The 23,321-nt window shown below is 48.8% G+C and overlaps 1 protein-coding gene across 2 annotated transcripts in view; it reads right to left on the bottom strand.

Annotated features, from left to right (window-relative positions):
* Window positions 1-4,299: 4,299 nt before the first annotated feature.
* The window catches only part of SPECC1L (sperm antigen with calponin homology and coiled-coil domains 1 like), a 121,247-nt gene continuing 102,225 nt past the window's right edge, over window positions 4,300-23,321 (bottom strand). For both annotated transcript variants that reach the window (XM_090257387.1, XM_090257386.1), the window contains exons 14-16: window positions 9,682-9,798; window positions 8,706-8,765; window positions 4,300-7,002 (exon numbers count right to left, since the gene is read on the bottom strand). In XM_090257387.1, coding sequence (XP_090113513.1) covers window positions 6,913-7,002; window positions 8,706-8,765; window positions 9,682-9,798 — 267 coding nt within the window. In that variant the 3' untranslated portion in view covers window positions 4,300-6,912. The remainder of the gene's footprint in view (window positions 7,003-8,705; window positions 8,766-9,681; window positions 9,799-23,321) is intronic.

The raw sequence follows: 23,321 nt of genomic DNA, 5'->3' as shown, positions 1-23,321 counted from the left end.
TGGTCTGTCCCTGCCACTCTGTTCCTTCCGAAGTTCTGCTGTCCCTAATCGTCAGGGCTGGGCTGGGTCGGGTTAGTGCCCGTGTGTCATCTCCTCCCCAATGTCCAGCTGTGACTCAGGAAGTGCCCTGCGCCCACTCCTCTGCAAATCCTTCCATGGCTCTCTAGTTCCTCAAGACTAAAGCCCAACTCCTTTACCAAAACTCAGGGCCCTCAGGGACATTCCCTGCCTGGTCCCTAGCTTTGCCCTTGGTGCCTGAATCTTGCTTTGGGCCGGTGGTGGTTGAGGGAGGAGGTTGGTCCCTCAGCTCAGGGGATGCCTCTAAGAAGCTGGCCTTAATTTTCAATGACCCCTCTGTTCTTCCAGCCCAGATTTTGGGCCAAGGCCCCTCCTGTTCTTACAGCCTTTGGTGGCAAGTCAGGCCCTGTGGCCCCTCCCCGACTTCTCTGAGCTAAGGGAGGAGAGTCGCTTTCTGAACCACAGACTAACCTGAAATCTCAGGCCCTTGGGTCAGGTGTTGCCTGCCCCCCAAGCCCAGGCCCATGTTCTGGAGACTTCAAGCTGGAAACGACCTCACATCCGGCCCCAGCCCAGCCATACAAGGGGACCAACCTTTGACCGTTGCATCTGGGCAGACTTGAAGTAACCTCAGGTCTGTGCACAGGATGAGCTGCATCAGACTGCCAGGGCCTTGGTGGACAAAGGCTTGCAGAAACCCTTGCACTCTTGAACTTCCTGGGGGTGGTGGGTTTCAGTGAGAGGCCTAGGGCAGAGGTACTTGCCCAGGGCCAGGCTGGACCCTGTGGTTGAGGCCAGGGCAGAAGGGTGGTCTGCTGTACAGGGGGCCTGGAGGAGCCAGCAGGTGGGAAGCAGGAATGCAAGCGCTTGGCCAGCACTTCCGAGGAGCCAGGGCTCTGAATTGTGCCATCGCTTACCCTGACTCCTGACTCAGCCTCCATCACGGGTTATTCCCTGGGTTATTCCCAGGGCCAAAGCCTGGCTCCTGTCCCTATTCAGCTAGCATGGCTCCCCTGGTCTCTCTCTCCCTTAATGCACATTGGGGCCCTCTGAGGCGGGTCAGGGACTGCAGAGGAGGGCAAGCTGGGAGAGGTCAGGACTTGGACACAGCTGGAGGTAAGCTCAAGACCTCATGGGGGCGTGGCCTGCCTGACAACGTTAGAAATGGGAAAATCCCTGTCCCAATGCCTTTGCAACCTCCAGCCTGGCCCTGTTCCAACTTCAACTCTGCCCCCGCCCCCTGCCCAGTTCAGGCTTTTGTGGAGCCCCAGCTGGCTATACCATCCTCCCCACCCCCATACACTTACCTCCTTTGAGAGAGAATGGGGACCAAAGGAGCCCACTGCTTTCTATTCAGGCCCTTGTTTACCCTAGTGAAGGAGCTCCCCCACCAGGCGGGGACACTGCCCCAGGGACTGCTAGCTGGGCTGCCCTGGTGCACACTTTCCCACGAGCTTTGCCTCACCTGTAAAATGAGACCGTCTTGTTCCTGCCCTGCTGAGCCAGAGTCAGACCAGGAGGTACCAGCAGGAGGCACTACCCAGCCAGAGGACCCTCTCCCAAGTCCCTCTGCTCTCTACCATTGCTTCTGGGCCTTCAGAGTAAACTCCTACAGGGGGTTTAGTCCCTTCCTCCACCTAATGGGCCCATATTCATTCAAGTCTTGAGTTACCTGGGTTCTGGGACTATTGGGGAGATCAAACTTCAGCCAATTGCAGGCGTCACTCTTGCTCCCTACCCCCCAGCATGGGCCCAGTGATTCTCTCCTCTGCCATTTTCATTCTGGGCCCAGCACCCTTCCCTCCCAGACCTCCCCACGTATGGCCAGGCCACACTTCTCACACAGTTTCCCACACTCAGGGACTGAAGGGTCCATTTTTGTAGCTGGCCCTCAGGGATTGCCAAAGCTCTCAGAGTGCACCCCTGGGGTCCAGCAGGCAGCTGGGTACCCCCGATCTGGGGTAGCTGTGTCCTCAAGCGAGGAGTGGTCAGGTAGGGCCTGGCTCACCTCCAGCCCCAGAGCCAGCTCGTCAGGCCCCTAGAACCTGCCTATCCCAGAGGTAGAGCCAGGTTCCCAGCCTTCCCCTACAGCAGAGCCTCTTGGTGAAGGGAGCTGCTCTAATGGTCCTGGATCATCTGTCATGTGCCTTTGTTCAGGTTTCCAGTGTAGCCATTGCCCAGAGACAGCACATGCCGGAGACCCTCCAGTTCGGTGATGACCAGAAGCAGACCCAGGGAGGGCTGTTTGCAAACTGCCTCCCCAGTAGAGCAGACACATTCACAGTTGACTCACATCTTCGCCAGGCCCCCCTGGGGGACCCTCTGCTGTTGCACCTCCCACAATATTAAGCGGCCTGCACCCTGGCACCAGGAGCCTTAAGGCTACTTCCTTGGTCTTTGCCCTGTGCCCTCCTTAGTCTTGAGAGGCAGCAGCATTCACCTGGGACAGTATTCCAGGCCTGAAGGAGCTCTGAGAGTGGGGGGCACAGGCCTGCTGCTCCTCCGTGGGCACAGGGATGACCCTGCCAGGCACCATCATCTTCTACTTCTGGGCCTTGGTTTCCCTGTCCTGCCCCAGGCCAGGCTTTGAAGGCTGTGGGCACCCGCCCTTCCTTTGGTCCAGGCCCGGGCTCCTGGGGCCAAACAGCAGGGGACAGCTGGGCTCTCCTGCTCCAGAATTCCATTCTCAGACTTCTCACCCCCTCCCCACCCCGCTGGCTCTTTGTTCCTGTCCAGGATGCACCTGGGTGGCCTCTGGCCCCTGATTGTTTGCTGTGGGGCCAGCTGGGCCACATTAGGGAGAAAGAAATGCCAGACCCAGGACGACGAAGCAACAGTGGGTGCTGGGGCCACATCATTGGGAACCAGCCAGGCCACCCTGAGGTACTCACCAACTTCTCCTCCAAAAGGGAGGGGCACCAAGCATTTCCTGGGGCTCTGGAATTGAGGAAGTGTCGGGGGGAGCCTCACAGGGTTCTAGGTTATGTTTAGACTAAGGCAGCCCTGAGAATCATGCCCAAGGAAGCTCCCCAGCTGCTCACAGCTATCGCAGCTGCAGAAGCAACCCCATCCTCCAACCCAGTCCCACAGAAGATGCTTCAGCCCATATTGGCTTCTGGGGGTCAAACAGCAACCCAACTAGGAAACCCATGCCTCTAGGCTGATTTGGGTGCATCTGTGAAGACGTGGAAACTGAGGCCCAAATGGGCATGGGCCTAGTCCTGGGCTACCTTGTGGGCTGGGGCAGCCCTATGCAAGCCAGTGCTTGTCACTCAACACCCTAAAAATGGCCCTAAGCCAGGCGCCCAGACACTGCTTACAGCAGCGGCCAGAGCATCAAACCGCCTCTCCTCCACACCCTGCGCGCCAGGCACCACCCCACCCCACTCACAGAGAGGGGAGTGCTTGGTAGCAGAGTCCAGGAGGGGCCCCTCCTTGGGATCACCATACTGCAGAGATGGGAGCATCCCCAACCTGTCACAAGTGTTGGTGGCAGACCTGTGTGTGGGGAGAGACTACACCCTGGGTGTCTAGAATCCTGCTCAGAGCAACCTGCTTCCTGTTGGATGGGTGCTGCGCTCTGGGCGCAACTCAATTACTGGATGGACCTTTGACCCTGGAAAGGGGGTTGCAGGCACAGGAAGGGTGCTCCAGGTCAGCCAGTACAAAGAAGGAGGTGGCCCCACAGGCTCCTCGGCATGTGACATGTGCAACGTGACAAGAGACAGTGTTGTTTCGGGCTGTGCTAACAGATTCATAATCATTCCACACAAGATGCATAAGAGAAAAAGGCTTGACTGGTTGCTTGCCTCTGAGTAGTGTAATTATCGATTTTTTTTTAGATTTCTCTATAATTTTATATACTCTGAAAATTATCTCCAAGAAGATACATTTCTAAAAATAAACCCCAAGTCCTCAAGGCACTGCCCCCACCCCAGAACAGCACGTGTTTGGGCTACAGCTGGGAAATGCCGAGCCCTTCAATCCTTGTGGTACAGCTCAGTGCTTCCAGGGTCTCAGCACCCGCTACAGAACCTCTGGGCTCACCTGGGCCAGACCCAATCTCAGGCCCAGGTAACTGGCCAAGGCCATAGCTGTGCACTGCAGCCCATTGTGGTACCTTTCCTGACACTGCCCCCCTCCCGCCCCCATAAGCCAGTCTGGGTGGAGGCTGGTTTTGGGTGCTCTGCCTGCCACAGCCAGTCCTGGTAGGTGGCCCACATCCCATCCACGTGAGGTCAGAAGGGCAGCAGTAGGTGGTGAACTAGAAAAGCCCAAGCCTTTCGTGTTTCGGCAATTTTAATACATTCAAGAATATTTAATAGAACAAAATTTAAAAGTATGATCAACAGAAGCCCATGAGCGAGAGAAACAGAAATGTTAACTGGCCCTTTTGCAGTGGAGCTTATGCTTGAAAGGAGGAAAAATGACTTTCTGGAAGCTTCACATCAAATGCCACTGGACCAAAAGCACTTCAGAGTATCACTTTTAGGTATATGTGACCATCTAGAATCATCCCATAAAGCCAAGTGTTACAAGGATCCTATTAGGAAAAGCAAAAAGTCACACTTCTGGAATCTTCTCACCTGTGGTCCCACATGCAAACATGGGCAGCCTGGCCAGGTACCCCTGCAGGGTTTGTTGTCAGGGAGACAGGTTGGTCCCCAGACAGGCGGAGTGCAGGCCAACCCCTCCCCTCAGCCACCCTCTGCCCTGTAGTGGACCCCAGGGCACCATGCTGGGCACTGCCAGCCCATCAGCAGTGGCCGCCCTCCTCCAATAGACATTGGAGACCCCCCGACAGCACAAGCAGCCAGGGCTGGCTCCCCTGGCTAGGAAAGGACAAAGGGGTGAACTGCAGACCCAAGAAAGCCTTCTTTTTTAGGACAAGACAGCCCCCCCACCCCAACACAATAAATAAACAAAAAACATGGCTGCAGATCAGACACACTGTGTCCAGACAGGTGCACAGGCCTCTGTGAGGGTAAATGGGAGCAAAATAAGAGGGGCAAATGACCAAGTTTGGAGAGACATTAAAGACAGTCACGCTCACCAGAACAGTCCCTCAGTGGACAGCACCTGTCAACAGAGCAACAAACAAGTACAGAACCCGGGCAGGGAGGACAGGGACAGGAGTCTACTGAGGTGTGCCTGTGTGCTCTGGGGCTGGGCTCAGCTCACCAGCCTCTTTCCTTAGTCGACAGTGGGCATGTCACAAAAAGTCTCCTGTTGAGGCAGCAGCCAGAGCAGCCAGGTTAGGACATCTGGACAGGGTGGAAGGGCATTCACCAGCCACCTAGTGACCATGGGCCAGCAAGCCGCACGCATGCACAGCCCGTTTCATAACATTCATGTTCTTTTCTAGAGTACAGACATGTCAAACTCCTGGTCTAGAACATCATGCTTGAACACAGAACCCTTATCCCACACTGGCTGGTGGCCTTCTGCAAGTCCCCTCCTTGCACCTGCGGCTGGGGCAGTGATCCTGCTTCCATTGGTGGCAGTTCTTCCTCCTGCTACCTTTCAGGTGCTAAACAAAGTTGTATTCTGGAAGCAACAGGTCTTGACATCATTCAAACCAACAGCTACTGTGTTAGATGCACGTGAGACTTGGGCTCCCCGTTTCCAAGAAGGGCTGAGTCCCAGTCTGAGCGTCACTTCCACAGAACACCTTGTAAAATAAGGCTTTGGTTCAAACTGTGCGGAAGGGGCTGTGGAGAGGCTGCCTGTTGCTTGGAATGTGGATAGGGTGGCATGGCAGGGGACCAGCTCCATCACCAGGCAGTGGCGGCGCCCGAGGCCCTCTGTGTGGTGACTCCCCTTGCAGCGAGAGTTAAGGCACTTCCTCAAATTCCTACCTAGAAGGCTTACATCCAGGCAACTCAGAGTGACTTTAAATTATACTGTCCAGATTCCCTCAGGTTGTTTAGTGTTTTATCCTACTTCCAACTCCATTCCTGGCTTTCGCCACGCCGACGTCCAGGCTTTGTGTTTTATCTCTATGCTTAGTAAAACAATTTAACTGTGGTGCTAATACAACAGGAGCTATTTTCCCTCAATATTGCTCTTGAGAAAAAAATATTTTTTTTAAACTAGAGAATTCCTTATGATCAATTCTTTTGTCCTGAAACCTGAAGTCAGAGCTGGGTTTCCAAGCTCCTTTAAGGCCAGAGGACAGGCTGGCAGAGCAGCGGCGAGGGGGCCCCGGCTCGTCTCCCGTCACCAGGGGCCCAGCTGCGTGGCTGTTCAGTGGCAGCAGAGAGCCAGGAGTGCAAGTCTTCATCATCTGTTAGCTTGGTTTGAAAACATCTAAATCATGTTGGCTAGGACAGCCCCGCCACATGAAAGGGGTAGCTGTCCCACTGCTGTGGTGACACACTCCTTGGAACCAAGCCCAAGTAAAGAGTTGAGGCCCCCTGCCTGGTGCCGGGAAGCAGGAACCTCTGTCAGGCGCCAGGTTCCCTCCTTGGTTCGCATGGCGACAACACCTGCCCTGGAGAGCAGTCGGGGTGCTGTGGCTAAAGCTTTCACTAACCCCTGTGAGCTGCCCACATCATTTAGCCCCCTTTCCCAAGTTTAGCTGTATGTGAGCCTTATTTCCACACCCTGCGGCACTAACATAGTTCAATATTCTCTTCAGAAGGAATACTCCAGCAGCAAACCAGTGTGCCTGATGGGTGTTGAGCCCACCCTGTGCTCTGACTGGACGGGTCATGTGGAAGGAGTCCGGTCAGAGCTGTGGGCGACAGAGGCCCAAGTTCTCCCAGCTTGGACGTCCTGGGCTGAAGGCTCACACGCTTTGGGGCAGCCTACAGAGTTGCTGAAAGCTTTATGGGGCGCGTAGCTAATGGTATTGGTGTCGCTTGGTAACTGGGGAGGGTCCTCCAGGTGTGCTCAGGTTTCGAAGTATTTGTAGATCGCCGTCACGTACAGCATCACGTTTTGCCAATCGGGCCGTTCAGTTCGCACCATTTCATTAATGTCCTGGCAGAGAAGGAAGAGACCTGATTACAATTCCATGTCACCTCCTGGCCCATCTCAACAGCCTCCTGGCCACAGCAGTACAGGCTCTTGGGGTTGGGCAGGGCCTCAAAGGACTTTGGTCTAAGCCTGATCACACATGCCGGAGGCCTGGCCAAGACGCCCGCTCCATTCCTACCAGGTGTCCTGGGAAGCGCCTACTCCCTGGGTGTCAGTGTCATCCCTAAGCTGCCCGTTCCTGCTCAAGTCCCACATGAGGGTCGCCTCCCCGCTCTCCAAGGCTGGGAGGGTTTCATTTCTTAGAACCCCCTCCCCTGCTGCCTCTCTTCTTAAAACTCTCCCTGTGGTCACTTCTGAGAGCCCCTCTCACCCCAGTCATTGTCCTGGGAGGGCCTGTGTAGTGAGGGCCCCAGAATTCGGCATTCCAATGCCCTTCACGGTGGCCATCATGGCAGATCATCAAAGGTCCTGCTCTCTCACTGCATTCTGCAGAACACCAGTGATCTCTGAGCTGTTAACTGATGTAGGGGAACAAAGGTGGGCAACCCCAGATGTTGTTATATGACTGGAGGTCTCCCAAAGAGACCCGCTGTTGCTGAAGAACATCCGTGACTTTCCAAGGGAGCTGGTCGGTCTGAACAGCATGGCTCTGAAAGGTTCCCTGGGTGAGGCTGGAAAGGCTGCCTACTGGTGACTTGGTGCAGAAAAAACACCACATCTGATCAATATAAGAATCTTGACTAAAAGTTTTTTAGGGTGGGGAACTGCCCACTTTTTATATATTAGAACTTTACATGTAATGAATGTAAAATATCCAGATAATGGACCTCTATGAGTTCAGAAGATGTATTTATGGAACGCCACATGAGCACTCTTGCATTGTGAGTACTTTTTCAAGTCAGGGTGATGGGTACCCTTGGGGTGGGGCCATGGCACCCGAAGGAGAGCTCGGTGGTCCTTGACCTGGCCCCATGGATTCTTCACTCTGTGGAATCCCCCAAACTGTGCACTGATGATCCCATAAGCAGGACCTCAGCAAACGGTTTATTTAATGACAGTGTCCCCAGGTATGAAAGGGCTGGCTTTGCATTCAGATGCAGCATTTTCTCCCAGCAAGTCAGAACCAGTGACAAGGAAAAGCCGGACAGAAGGATATCTGTTACAAGCTGTTGCAGGTGCCAAGCAGAGACCTAAACAAGACCCTGAAACATGTGGGTTTTTACAACCCATTTCTCGCACTGTGAGTGGCAGTTTCCCATGACCCTTGTGAAGTGCGGAGCTGCTTGTTCGGCTTCAAAAGCCACCTTCTGGGATTCCCTCTAGTTTGGCAAATTCAGACAGACTGTTGGAATGCGCCTTTGACAGTGACATTTATAAACTTGCTAGCATTTTTCTTCTGATCCCAAGGATTCAGTGAAGGAAGAAGGTGACTCTAAGGAAGAATCTGGCTCAAGGTTGCTGGGGCTGGAATCAAGAGCACCCCTCCCAATTTGGGGCACTTCCTGTGAGGCATCAAGTGCTGATGGGGCTGGGGTGAAATCCCGTCTGCACCCTCACCCAGCAGGGCACTTGCCAGGTGGGTGCAGGGCCTGTGCTGCTCCTTGTTACCAGGCCGCCACATCACCTGGCATCTCCCATAATAAGAAGTGAGCACTTCCTAATGCAAAGGAACTGGCAGGGACTCCTTGTGGGGGAGGGGGACTTACCAGGGTGGATTTGATGCCGACACTCTCAGCCGCCTGGAAGGCCAGGGTGAAGTTCCTTCGCTGTAAAAGAAACTGTGTGACTGAAGTAGACCAGCAAGGCCAGGAGAAAGGTAACCTAGACTATATAAGATGCTGGGGAAAGAAGGATGCACACCTCCACTTGGTACCCAAAACAAACTACAGGAGAGTACTCAAAACTCCCAACCGACACCAAGGGCCCAGCAACGTGCTCACCACCCCTTCGCAGGGCCCTGCCTGCTCCATGTGTAACTAGCTGTGGAATGACCCCCAAACACTCGTTCCTTCTTCACTACAGAAAATGGTCACTTCCAACACATTAGCCCCCAGCCATCTGAACCCCAAAAGCTAGTAAGAAATAAGAAACACTGGTTAAAGAGAGTTTCTTCCCTGTGGGGCTGATGCTGAGGTACACAGGAGACCAGAGGAGAGCTTGCACCTGGGTCCTCTCCCAGTGCCCATCTGGGCAGGGGCTTGTCCCCTGACCCTATCCCCAAGCAGTTCCCTGAATGGGACATCTCAGAGCACAGCCTGGTCTGCATGAATTGTGCTTTTAGCTAGTCCTGGGCCTGGAGGTGGTGGGAGGCTGGCCTAGTATGGTCAGTGCTGCCAAGCTGCTCATTCCTTGATTAGCTCTCCTCAGCCACTTCTTGGTAAAGCCCTGATCTTAAATGTTGTCATCGGGAATGACTAACGGCTCCTACTGGGAATGTCATTACTTGGGGAATTCTGGACCAGGCAAATGTCCCACACAAGGTCGGTGAGGGACTCGTTGGTCGAGCACTAATCATCTAGATCCAGAATAAGACCAAGCCAGAACAGGGCCATCATAAGCCAGCACCGTGGTGTGTGCACCGTGGTGTGCGCAGCGCCAATGGTGTGGCCCCCGTCAGTGGAAGGCTCTGCCTCCCCCGTGGTAAGGACGCCAGCAGCTGGGCCGTCGTGTAGCCTGCCTTACCTTATCTTGGCTGTTCAGTTCCTGATACGGAATATGGGCTGGAAGGTATGTATGCAGAAGTGCACAGAAGGCCAGCCCGTCGTTCCAGCTGCTGCTGAAGTTTGTAATGTCAATATTCTGAAGGAAAAGTAAAAAACAAACAAAAAACAAAGAACACTTAAGTAACACACCCCGTGATCTTCTCAGGAGAACTGCTGAGGAGGGTGGAGGAGACCTGAGATGCCACACAGCCTTTGGATCCTGGGCAGGGCAAGTCTTGGGAGCAAGCACAGTGTGCTGGGGGCCAGGTCCCAAGACCTGTCTGTTGTCAGGGACTGGCCCTCTCATCCACTTCCCGACTCCATCCTACCCACCACCTGCAGATCGCGGCCACCACAGTGGCAAAAATTTGAGCCACCCTACCCTCATCTGAAGAACCTTGGGCACATGTCCCATAGCTCTGCAGCCTCATGAGGCACTGGAGAATACAAGGTCTAAGTTAAGAAAAGTTCCAATTTAGCCTGGTCTCCCCTATTAGGGACTTAAGGCAAACATTTACAAAGTTAGAAACTATATTCTGAAGACATCATCAGCCACCATCTTGCATTATCTCACTCCATATTCAAAATAAATTATTTGCAACTAAAAAGATAACCTACCATTCAGAGTATTTTATTATATGATAATGTAATTCAGCTCATAGGCAACCTTTACCCTTATTTGCAAGAATCCTTTAGAAGATAAAACCCCACAATTAAATTTTGGAAATTCACACACTTTATGTAAATGCCACAAAATGAAAAAAGAAAAGCACTTCCCAAACCCTTCTTGTTTTCTAGCTCACTGTTGACTTCATGCCACCTTCAACTGCACCAAGAGTTAGCTTCCTAGGTGACTGAGAAAGATCACATTTTATCACTGAAGGCAAACCACCTGCTCCTGGGTACTAGTTCTTACTCCTCCCAGGAACATATTGGTATAGAGCTTTACAAAGCTTGCCACCTCTGATCCCCTTTTTACAGACAGTTAGGTCCTGACACCAAGTAGGGGACCTGCAGCTCACGGACGAGGGGCAGATGGAGAGGATGGGGACCAGGCCAGGTGACCGGTCCTTCGGTGGGCAACTCTTCATAGGTTCTGTTAACAAAACAACTGCCTGGCCCCTGACCGCAGGCACCCAGACCGCTGCCCTCTGGGTTCTTCTACTCAAACATAAGCCTTCTGAAGGGCAGCAGCGCTATGGACAGTTCTTCCAGAGGTCATTTCCCCTCAGTAACCTGATGATCTGCTGCTGCCAACTCGCAGATCTGGCCGGGAGGCACTGCTCATAAACTGCTGAGGAAAGTTACCAGGTAACAGCACAAGGGGATGCAAACCTGCCAAGAGGCACAGGAAAAGGTCGCAGTAAGCTTGCAGTGAATGTGCCATGTGAGAGTACACCTGCCAGTCACCCAATGACACCCAATGATGTGGCCTGGGAAGATCCCTGCCTCCATGCTCACGCTTCCTGGCCCTGCAGACACAACCCTGCTGCATTCCTGACAGGCCTGGGCCCCCCTCCACAGGGCCTCTGCTCTGATGACAGTAATACTCAGTGCCTCCTATGCAGGTGTGACAACCAACGCTTGACAGTTACTGTTGAATAACTGCCACAGCAGCACACTTGCCTCTTTTATCACATCTGGATCTCAGGAAGCAGCCAGCCAGGGGAACCAGCTCCATCTGGGAGAGTAGGGAAGTGACCTGTCCAAGGTGCTAGGCTGGCAGTAGGTGGACAGGGATGGGAACCCTTGTCCCAAGCATCCTACAGGCAGTATGTCATTTAATTCTCACAACACCCAGGAGTGTTTAAGGAGGCTGGGGCTCAGAGAGGCCCCAGCCACATAGCTGATCTGGGTGATTATTCAAACTCAGGTCTAAGTCCCAACTTCGACCGCGCTTTCCTAGTCCCCATGACTAAGGCCCCTAATGAAAGAGCCAAGGATACTGGGCGTCATCGCATGGATCACAGGACAAGGAGCTTCTTATTGATATGTCCCAGCTCTGTGCAAGGCCAATGGCAGCATGTGCTGCTGAGGACTCCCAACCCCTGCCTCCAGAGGTCACATTCACTTCTGGAGGAAAACAAATCTCCACTTCCTGCTGCTGTGGCCCCTTCTCCAGCTCCCTGAAAGGCAGGCGTCTCTGGCAGAGTCGCCTACGTGCCTCGCCTCACCGTGCCTCACGGCAAAGGCTCCTGCACAAGAGGAAACCACTGCGCCCTGGCTCTCCAGCTGTGGAAACCCAGGCCTTCCCCCACTTCCTCAAGACAAACCCAACACCAAACCTGGAATCTTCAGTCAGAGCAGCAGCCTCACTTACAAAACATGCCAAAGCAACTTACAGAAAGAGGAAATGACAGCTCCTTGAGTTCCAGGGCAGGGGGGTCCACTTTTAAGTACCTGACAACCAGACTTCCAAATCAAAACAACTCAGGCGCAAACCCAGGCAGACTAGCCAGGGCGACCACCTCCCTTACCCTCGGGGAGGCAAGAGGGAAGCCAGACTGGGTATCCCACCAGCAGACAATGAGGTCAACAAGCATAATACCCAAGTGGGATCTCAAAGCGCATCCCCCACCCCTTCCCCTGCTAACCTGGTCCAGAGAAACCCTGGGGGAATGAGCCAGGCCTTGGAATTGAGGTGCTTCAAAGAACATGGGAAAAGCCTTCAGTGTAAGCAAGCAAGCAGACCTGTACCCTCTGCTCCCCATCTCACTACTTATTTGTTTTTAATGTTTAAGGCTAAAAAAAAAAAAAAAAAAAAAAATCAAACTACTATAAAATTATGCAGACAGAATATAGAAGTATACTAATAACAACAAATCTGGTTTGGAGGCTGAAACACACAGTGAAGACAGGACAGTTCCCCTGGCTTTCTTTCTGGAGCTCTTAGTTTCATAGCGTTCACAGTCCGTCAATATTATGACAAGATTAACAGAAATAAATGTACGAGAGACACAAAATTGTATTAAAAGCTAGAGAAATGGCTGTCCCCACAGGAGCCAGCTCCCTTCCCACTCGATGAAGACCACTCGCCCCAAAGCCATGACTGGAGCCCAGTGAGGCCCTTGCTAGCACAGCTTTCCTCCCAGCACTGCCGCGCACACCTGGAGCCGCCGCCCAGGACCGTACATGCGCTCCAGACTGCCAGGGCAGAGAAGTGACAGAGCAGTGACCCTGGGGCCCTAACTGGGTTTCCTTGGTGATGGAGACCAGAGGGGCAGACATGTTTACCAGCTGCCACTAGAATCAGCCTCTCGCCATCTTCCCTCTTCACGCCTTTGCTCTCCACCTGAACGTCACAAAAAAGCCTGCGAGAGGTCTGGGGCTACACTTTCCCTTGCTGCTTTCTGTGCAGGGTGGCAATAGGCACAGGTAGTTCAATCTGCCTGTCACTTCCCTGTCCCTATAATTCGTGATTGCTTTACCTGCCCACGAGGGCCGGTTAACAGTGGTGACCCTGGATTTTGCTGGCGCTCAGTCCCCCAGGGAGCAGCTTCTCACCTATAAAGTGGGCATACAAACCCCCGCCCAGGTAGGGTGATGAGTTGTTAACACTATGAAAACTGTAAGATGGTTTACACATGTGAGGGGCTTTTACTTGTGGAGGAGATAGAAAGATACTCTGTAGAGATGGTACCAACAGCATCTGGGACAAGAGGCAACAGGATCCCTGAAAATGTCCCCGGCTGCTCTTAAATCACTGAAGGCCCTGCTCTTGGCCACACGGTTACAACTCTGCCGGCCTTTGCTGTACTTAGGTAACTGGTAAACCTCCGCCACCCATTGGGGCTTTCACATAAAAATATGGAGCGACCTATATGGTGTTTGAAATGGACCGTGAGCAGAAAGGAAGCCTCAGACCAAGCCTCTTGGAACTTGCTTGTGCAAGAAGCATGCAGAGAACAAGCCTCCAACAGGTCACATGGAGCAGCCAGACAAGTGGGAGAAACGCCGGAAGCCGAAGGTAGAGTGTTAAAATGGTCAATAGCATTAGTGCTCTGACAGGACAAGAAAACTTGAAAAATGTCCTAAATTTAGTTAACATCTGGGTTGCCATTAATCATGGTGAGCAATGGAAAATTATTATGGGAAGAACACTCACAAATTTTGTAAAAAACCACCTAAATGATCTGTAATAGTTTTACAACTTTCACAGACTTTTTTACATGTTTATACATCTCAAAGGTTGTCAAAAATGGAATTTCTATTTTCAGGGTGTGAGGAAAGGCACTGATTTTAAAACATATTTTCCAATACATCTCCCTCCAGGCAGAAGGAGCGTTTTATGCTCCGCAGATTAACCTAGGGGCTGGGCTGCAAGATCTGGGGCCTTTCTCCCTGCACGCATCCTGACTCCTTTATCGGCAGCTTCTGGAGCAGGCCAGCCAGCCCATTTCAAACAAACTATTCTTTGAGCCAAAACCTTGCTGCTTTGAGGGGAACATGCCCACTAATGGAAGAACTGTCCACTGTTCACTTATTCACAGGCAACGGTAACAAGCTCTCCAAAGAAACAACTTTTAAACTAGAGACACACAGTGATTACAATGGAAGTTCCTAATTAATGAATTCAGATTTTGCATTTATTTTTCAGGTCACTGCAGGGTTTTTCTGCTGTACAAGATAAGTCTATGCTTGGATCAGGGCAGAACAAAGCAAGAGGGTTATGGTACGTGCCAGAACAAAAGTTCAAAAAAGTCCCGAGTACAAATTCAAATGAGGCACTTTGCCCCATTTTCTCATAAAGGCACACATCCTTCCATCCAGGAAATGTCGAGTAAGGGATGATGGGGCAGACGAATATGGCCTGGTTCACAGGGCCATCTGCTGTCCTTTTCACGTTCATAAAAACTTAGACTTATAAAATCACCAGACAACCTCAGACCCTCTGTGGAACTGGATGGGCATTTTCTACTCAATGCTTCTTGAGCTGAGACAGAGCCCTCTCCCGCTCCTGTGACTAGATAGGATGCTCTCCTCTCTTTGTGACCTTCAGGTGGGCCTCACTTTAGTGCTCCTTTTTATGCACTGAGAGTGGAGGGGTGGGGTATGTGAGCTAAGAAATTACACAAATTACACACACACAAACACACATACACACAGAGTCATAAAATATCCTAAATTCTTAATTTGTCTGAAGTTTGGTAAGGGCCATAAAATACATCCCCAAATATCACGTGTTCTTTCAATAGTTATTAAAGTTCTGATCTATTTAAGGAAATGCCACCTTTATGGGCAGAGGGCAAGAAGCCAGAAACCATGACTCATCCCTCTGCTAACAGCGCACGCACCCCCCACAGGTCCAGCACAGACAGAGGCAGGGTCCTTCCCATGTTTGATTAGTGGGAATGACACAAACTGGGGGTCAGAGCCCAGCCTTCAGGAGGCAGGAGTGAATTATAAACAAAACCCCTACCCACAGTGGCCCAGCTGCCTCAGCCCCAGGCCGAGGGGCAGGATTTGGAGGGTGCTTGTGAATCGCAGTGTGGCAGGTAGGGCGTGCCTTTTTCTGTGTGGTGTTGTGGTGGATGTAATGTCTAAAAGAGAGGAAAATATTCATCAAGAGAGTTTTCACCACTGCCAGTGGTGACTGTTATATGCAGAAGGCCCCAGAAGGCCCTGGAAGTAACAAGGAGAAGCCCAGGGTTGCTGCTCTGGCTGCAGATCTAAGGCTGTCTAAGGGTGTCTGAGGGAAATTTAGTCAAACTCTGCTCCAGGTCAGGGAAGGGGAGGTGGCATGTGTCCAGGGAGAGTCTGAGGCTCGCTCACATGTGGTCCAAGTGTTAAAGACAGAGGAAGGAAGGAAGCCAGGGCAGGCAGCCCAGGGTGAGCCACCAACCCTGAGACAGAGTCTTTCTTCTTGTGCCCTGGGTGGTGGGAGGAAGGCTCCAGTATGGACCCTCAATCCTCACTGTGCAACAGAATCCCCTGCAAAGCCTTTTCAAGGGGATATATGCTTGGCTCTACTCGAGGGAGGCTCATCCACTGATGTGGGCATCGTTTTCTTTAAAGGTCCCCAGAAGACCTGAGTGCGCAGTCAAGAAGCAAGAAGGACCACCGATCTAAACACTAAAGGTGGTTGAAAGTGCAACAGACAGGAACATCTAAGAGGTCAAATCCCTGAGTTCATGATGATGCTCCTAGAAGTGCACTGGCCCAGCCTGGAAATCACTCAGGATCCTGAGTGCTGGCAAACCAAAGCAGAGAATCAAGCACTGCGTGAAACTTTCCTGACTACACTGGACGTGAAGGCAATCCAACAGCTGGGGAAGTGTCTCTACAAAAATGAATTCTAATGAAGGAAGGAGAGTGACAGACGGAATTAGAATGGCATCATTTGGCAATAACAATGCCAATGGCAGTAACATCAGAGAAAGAGAGAGTAGGTCCTGCTTGACGCTCCCTGGAGAGACACAACTCCACAGCTCAGGTCTTTCTGCCATAAACCTGAACTGGAATCAGAACTAACCTCCAGCTCTATCTACAATTTATCCAGGGACAGCACCCAGGGCTGCAGCCAGCAAACCCTAAAATGGAGAAGCTCTACAGAACACCCAATCCAGATCCTTCAAAAAGACAAACTGAAAGGGAAAAGAGCTGGGGGTGGGGGGGCAGGAGATTTAAAACAGATTTAAAGAGGCGTATTATCCAAATGCAATTTGTGAATCTTACTTGTATATTAATTCAAGCAAATCAACTGCAAAACTTTTTTAATCAGGAAGTTTGAACTCCATCTAAGTATGTGATGACATACATGGCTGGGATTTATTTGTTTTGGAATCACCCAGGTAGGGATGGAAGAATGAGAGGCCCATGTGCTGATGACTTTTGGCTGAGCAATATGTACAGGAGGGTCATTTTACTATTCTCTTACTTTATTAAGTATCTGAAAATTTCCATGAAAAACAAACAAACCTACAACTCAACAACAGAAAGACAAACAACCCAATTGCCAAATGTGAAAATGGGCAAAGGCCCTGAATAAACACTTCTCCAAAGAAGATAGACAAATAGCACATGAGAAGATACTCAACCCTATTAGTCACATTAGGGAAATACAAATCAAAACTACGACTTACCATTTCACACCCACTAGGATACATAGTATTTAAAAAAATGGAAAACCAAGTGCTAGTGAAGATGTGGAGAAATTAGAACCCTCGTACAATGTGTATTGCTGGCGGGAATGTAAAATAATGCAGACACTGTGGAAAAGTTTGGCAGTTCGTCAATAGTTAAACACAGAATTATCATATGATTTAGCAATTTCACTCCTAGATATACAATATTCCCTCACTTATCGCGGGTATTGCGTTCTAGACCCCCCGCCCCCCCGCGATAGGTGAAAATTCGCGACGTAGGAACCTCACATTTACTTTAGTATTTATACATATTTTAAGGCTTTATAAACCCTTCCCATACACTTATAAACCGTTCCCAGTCGCTTATTAACCTTTCCCACACTTTTATAAACACTGCTTATGTTCTTAAACATATTCTACACTCAAACCTATGTAACTTTAACAACATACGTATACAGTATACAGTACCGCAAAATCCCGCGATACAGTGAGGCTGCGATATAGAGAGGGACTGCTGTACACCTAAAAGAACTGAAAACAAGTGCTGAAACAAATACTGCACAGGAATGCTCAAGCTGCAACAGCCAAAAGGTGGAAACAACCCAGATGTCTACCAATGGAGAAGTGGATAAACAAAGTGTGGTCTCTCCATACAATGGAATATTGCTGAGCCATAAAAAGAAATGCAGTAGTGATTGATGTTACAATGTGGATGAATCCTGAAACATTATGCTAAGTAAAAGCTACTTACAAAGGCTACATATTATATTATTCTATTTAAATAAAATACCCAAAATAGTGAAATCCAGAGACAGAAAGCAGACTAGCAGTTGTCAGGGGTTGGGGGTGGGGAATAGGGAGCAACTCCCAATGGTGTGAAGGTTCCCAGTTGGGGTGATGAAAGTTCTGGAACTCGACAGCAGTGATGGATGCACAATACCGTGAATATACTTCATGTCTCTGGATTGTAGTCTTAAAAATAACTAAAGTGGTAAATTTGTTGTGTATATTTTATCACAATAAAAAAAACAAAACTGGCAGACGTTCTCAAGTAGCTCATGCTTAATAACACTATACACCAGGCAGCTCTCATAAGCAACTACTTTATCCTAAAATGTTTACTGAGAAGTAACATGCTTAAACATCATAATTCATGGGTGACTTTTATGGGAATTTATTAAGGTCATGCTTAATTTTTTTTTTTTTTTTAATTTCTTAAAAACAAAGCAGCTAAAGATAGGAGGCTGGGTATGAATCTGTTCCTTTACCACTAGGATAAACTGAACAACTCTGGTAAACCAAAAAGAAGCTGGTACGTCTTCCTCTGCAATCGGCTGCTCCCAAGTTGAGGGAGGGAAGCTGCCTGGGACTGTGAGAAAAGTGGCCACATTTAACCACATGCTGTTGCCCAGTAGGTTCAAAGTAGGGAGCACACTTCCAGGATACAGCTCCAACTATATTAAAGCTTCACAAAAACTACATCTAAGGTATAATAATCCACTGGGGTTTAATATGCTAACTTTTCTAAGTCAAATGAACCTATTTTGAGGGAACAGTTCAGAAAAAGTCAGCAAATATCACCATAAGAGACAGGATGTATGTCCCCACGTTTCCCACAAACCCCTCTAAAAGGAGACTTTGTGTGGACGAGCACACAGGAACCATGATGTTTGCTTTTTGAAAATCCATGAAACTGCCACTGGGAAGAGAGGGTGGGTGCAAGCTGCTGGCTAAGTCACAGCTGATTCATGAACCTGGGGCATGTTGTTAGCAGTTTTATTAGCGGCTTAGGACTTAGTCCTGCCTTTTCTAGATTTAATTTAGGTTCAGCAGGGGTTATTACTCACTAAAATGCAATTTTGACTCAAGGAGACACAGTAATCCTCAACGACGTTCAACCTGCACAGGCTCTGGGAAAGGGCTTGGGTGAAGGAAGAGAGGATGGAGTTGTGTCTCCTTATCCTGATCTCCAAAAGCTTCCTGAGAACAGGTGGGTTTGAGGGAAGAAAATCAAGCATTCCAAGGCACCGATGGGACAGAAGTCACCACTTCTGTACTGAGGCAGTGCAGCCTGGGTGGTGCAGGTCTTGAAGGCCACCCAGTAAGCAGCCACGACCTACATGGAAACCCTATTCAAACGCCTACTCTAAGAAAAGGCTCTTTAGCCTATGCTAGAACCTTCTGGTGACAGGAAGGAAGCTCTTTACCTCAGAAGGCTGACTTCTCCTCCACTTTAAGTTTATGAAGTTCTTTATACCAATTTGAAAGCACCTCTCTGTAGATAACGATCTGAAAAATAGGGGGGATGGCAGAGGAATCCTGGGTTTCAGAGTCCCATGGACATGGGCTTTGAGTGGTGGGCCACTTCTTCCTAGCTACAGAATTGGACATACAATTTAACCTGGAGGAGTCACAGTTTTCTCACATGCAAAATAGGGACAACACCCAGTTATGAGAATTTAATAAGTTAGTGTCTGTAAGGTATACAAAACAGCATCTCTGGCTGGAGTGCGACATGTACTGTCCCCTGAGACAGTGTTGATTCCACCTTCTAAAATACAAACAAGTGTGAACGGGACCGCTCCCCATGCCCAGAAGAGAGCGTGGAGTACCGCCGACAGCCACAGTGGTTCTGAGTCCCTCTCCTCTAGTCAATACCCAGAGGCCTTTAGGACACCTGCCATGTGCGCCAGACATGAAGGTTTGATGGTCCTGTGCGCAGTCACAAAGACGTTGGCTGTGGGTCTCCGATGTGCCTACCACAATGAACAGTACTTATAAGGCTTTGTTTCTCTCTCTCAGGCTGGTTCTTCACCAAGTGCTGAACAGAAAACCTGGCACACTCTTCAGGCAAAGTTTGGTGAATAATGTGCAGTTTAAGAAAACTCTGAAGGAAAGTTGAGAAATCCAGAGGATATGAGAGCTTCAATATAGAGACAGGACTTAAAAAAAAAAAAAAAAAGTCCCAGCTTCTAAAAATAAGGGCTGCTAGAAGACAAAAGTATAGACACAGAGTATCTCTGGACTTGGTTCAAATACCCTTAAATTTTATTTTTAAAATATTTATTTATTTATTTTTAGAGAGAGGTGAAAGGAGAAAGGGCGAGAAGTATCAATGTGCGGTTTCCTCTCACGCGCTCCCAACTGATGTGCAACCTAGTGATGTGCCCTGACTGGGAATCAAACCAGTGATACTTGGTTCGCAGGCTGACGTACCCTTAAATTTTAAAAATACAATTAATGCAAAAAAGGCTACTACTACACAGAGACTACAGTCTACTATTCATTCGATACAGAGAGCAGAGTAAGACTACGGCATCGGTGGTGAATCCCAAGCACGGAGGATGCCTGCTTGGACATATCATTCTTCTCCTGTGCTCACATGTCAGAGGAAGGTCGCCTGTCAGCCCTGCCCTCCCCCTCAGAACGCTTTCTGATGTGTGCCAAGGCAGTGAGCCTGGAAGTGGAAGGACCACTGGGCTTCCCCGGCATGGCACCTCCCACTTCTGAAATCACAGGTAAATAGGTCTGGTCTGACTCAGGGCAACGAAGTACAAGGCAGATGGGCGTGAAGTGGCCTGCAGTCCTACAGCAGCTTGGGAAGGAAATGACCTCAGGAAAGAGATGAGATGGCTCAGTATATGTGTTCAACTTAAAATGAACTTATTTTATTGCTTACAGCATAAACTTACGTGTTCTTTTAAATCTGTCAGTGTATTAGTTTCTACAGCTCCAAGGTACCATTTTGGCAGAGGGAAAATGGCAAAACATTTAAAAAACATAACACACCTGTGGTACCACTCACCCTCTTGTACTTGTCTCCAGAGCCCCAAACTCAATAGTTAACTTCTCTTTTCTGTAGTGCAACAAATTAAGAGAAATGGTAAAGACACTTTCCTTTGGACCAGCTATGATCAGGTACCAAAGGGTGGAAGAACGTGATGGCAAGAGGGAGCCTGTGTTCTACCAGGGCCCTCTGTCTGGCACTTTCTTCTGACCCCATACTTACTTTTTCTGGTTTTATTTTACATACGCGTTGGTTACAAACCCTATTCGTTGGTTTCTTTGTATAAAACTCTTTAGAATGCGGCCAGAGAGAGGGTGTTGAGGGCTGAAAGGTGGGCTGCAATGGCAGTTGAGAAAAATATAAAGACCCCTCAACCTGGATTCTACATAGCATAGCAATGAATGTTTGTAATGACAATATGAGTCATGAAAAAAGTTAAACTATATTGCGAAAAAGGTATGATTTTAAAAGGCCTAGAAATATTACGTTTCAGAAATAATTTTGAAAGTTCCCTGAAGGCAAAGATTATACTCTAGACTGCACTATATCCCTCTTCGTATTTAACGACTTCTCTGTGCACAGCAAGTTTTTGAGCCAAAAAATTTAAATTTTCACCAGTTTAGATGCTTGAAGGGGAGAGTTTGCGTTACAGAGATACAGCCACAAGAAGTCTCCCCCACAGCAGGCACAGACCTCAGGAATTTTTCTGTTACTCTGTCACCATGGCCAAGAATGGGAACTTGCCCTACTTGGCAACCTAAGGTCTGATACCTACTCCAACAAGGTCACATCCTTTGTTTTCTCCACAATTAATTTTCTCTCCAGAGTACTGTGGTAAAAAGTATGGTGCATTTTATCAACCAGAATCCGAAGCCCATTCATCTGCAATCTATCAAAATGTCTCTTCTATGAAACTATTGTTCTTTTTTCTCTGCTTTGAAACATCCCTCCCTTGGAGGACAGATATGTCCTCTTCCTTTTACCTGTGGTATTATGTGGCAGCTCTTCATTCATGTCTATTACATGCCATCCTTCACAACTTAGAGTACACATGATGAAAAATTAACCTCACTCACAGCTTTCACAAAAATTTACTCAAAATGGATCACAGACATAAGTGTAAAACCTAAAACTGTAAAACTTCCAGAAAAAGACAGAAGAAAAATCTTTGGAACCTTAGTTAAGCAAAAGTTTCTTACAAAGCATGTATTCTCCATAAAAGAAAAAAAATGAACGTATAAATTAGATGTCATCAAAGTAAGAGCTTCTGTGCTTTGAAAGGCACTTTTAAGAGGCTAAAAAGTCAAGCCACAGACTAGGAAAAAATATTTTCAAATCATATATTTATAAAGAACTTGTATCCAGAATATTTAAAAGAAATCTCAAAACTCAAGAAAAACAACATGACAAGAAATTGGGCAAAAGATCTGAATAGACACTTCATCAAAGATATATGGATGGCAAATAGGCCCATGGAAAGATGCTCAACACCACTAATTCATAGGCCACTGTGAAATTAAAACCATGATGAACTATCATACACCTATTAGAATGGCTAGAGGCCAACCTCACAAAATCTTGGCAAGAAGGGAAAGGAACTGGAACACTCGCACACCCCGCGTGGGAACAGGAAATGGCAGAGTCACTTTGGAAGACAGTTCGGCAGCTTCTTAAAAACCTAATTCCATACCTACCACATGAGCCAGATGTCTATACAAACACTGCCTGTGAATGTTCATAGAAGCTTTACTTAAAATAGCCAATAACTGGAAACAATCCAAATGTCCATAAGCAGCTAAGTGGATACATAAATTGTGGTGTATTCATGAACTGGACTGCTACTCAAGACAAAAAGGGGAAATGAACAATTGATACGTGCAACAATATGAATGAATCTCAAAATAATTATGCTAAGTGTGAAAAGCCAGAATCTCCCCCCACCAAATTATAGATGTTATGATTGCATTTATACAAAACTATAAAAAATGCAAATACTATACAGTGGCAGATCAGTGGTTGCCTGAGGATGGTGATGGATGGGGAGGGGAGGCAGGACCAATGGAATATAAAGGGCTTGAGGAAACTTTGTGGAAATAAATTTGTTCATCTTGTATAAGGATAGTTTCACAAGTGTATATATGTCAAAAGCCATCAACGTGTAAAGTTTAAATATGTGCAGTTTACCTTATATCAATTCTACCTCAATACATCTGTTCAAAACAAACAAACCCCAAGAAGTCCCAGGACCACAACCACATTTAGGTACCATACAGGCTCCCTCACCTTTTAAGCTTTTTTACTTATTCTTGGTGTTTCCTGGTTTGCAACTGAATGAAATACAGGGTTAAACCATGGCAGCCAGATGCAGGCCTCATACAGCCTGATAGAAGACACCCTGGGTGGTCTCTTAAAAGGCAGAGGGTCATGCCTTTGAGTGTTGCAGGACACAAGCTAAACAAATCTAAGTGATTTGCTACCACAGACCTGCAAAGGCAAACACATCCAGCAGGCATAAGGTAGAATTCTTTTCCAGATGGTCACTAACGTACCCAGGTTCCTTCTCATCTGTGGGGCACTGCTTTTAGAAAAAAGAAATCATTGTAAGGTTTTGCCAAGTTAGTGTCACATTATTCACTTCTCTACTTAAGTTAAGAGACGGCAGTCTCTGTGGCAGTTTGGATTTTTCAAAATGGCCATAGCAGTAGAAGCTTGCTGTGCCCACCAAGAGATAGTTTCTATCTCCTGTCC

Source organism: Furipterus horrens, unplaced genomic scaffold, assembly GCF_987537825.1.
Source record: "Furipterus horrens unplaced genomic scaffold, mFurHor1.1.pri manual_scaffold_11, whole genome shotgun sequence".
In the NCBI taxonomy this organism is placed as follows: Eukaryota; Metazoa; Chordata; class Mammalia; order Chiroptera; family Furipteridae; genus Furipterus; species Furipterus horrens.
This window is presented reverse-complemented; position numbering and strand designations above follow the sequence as displayed.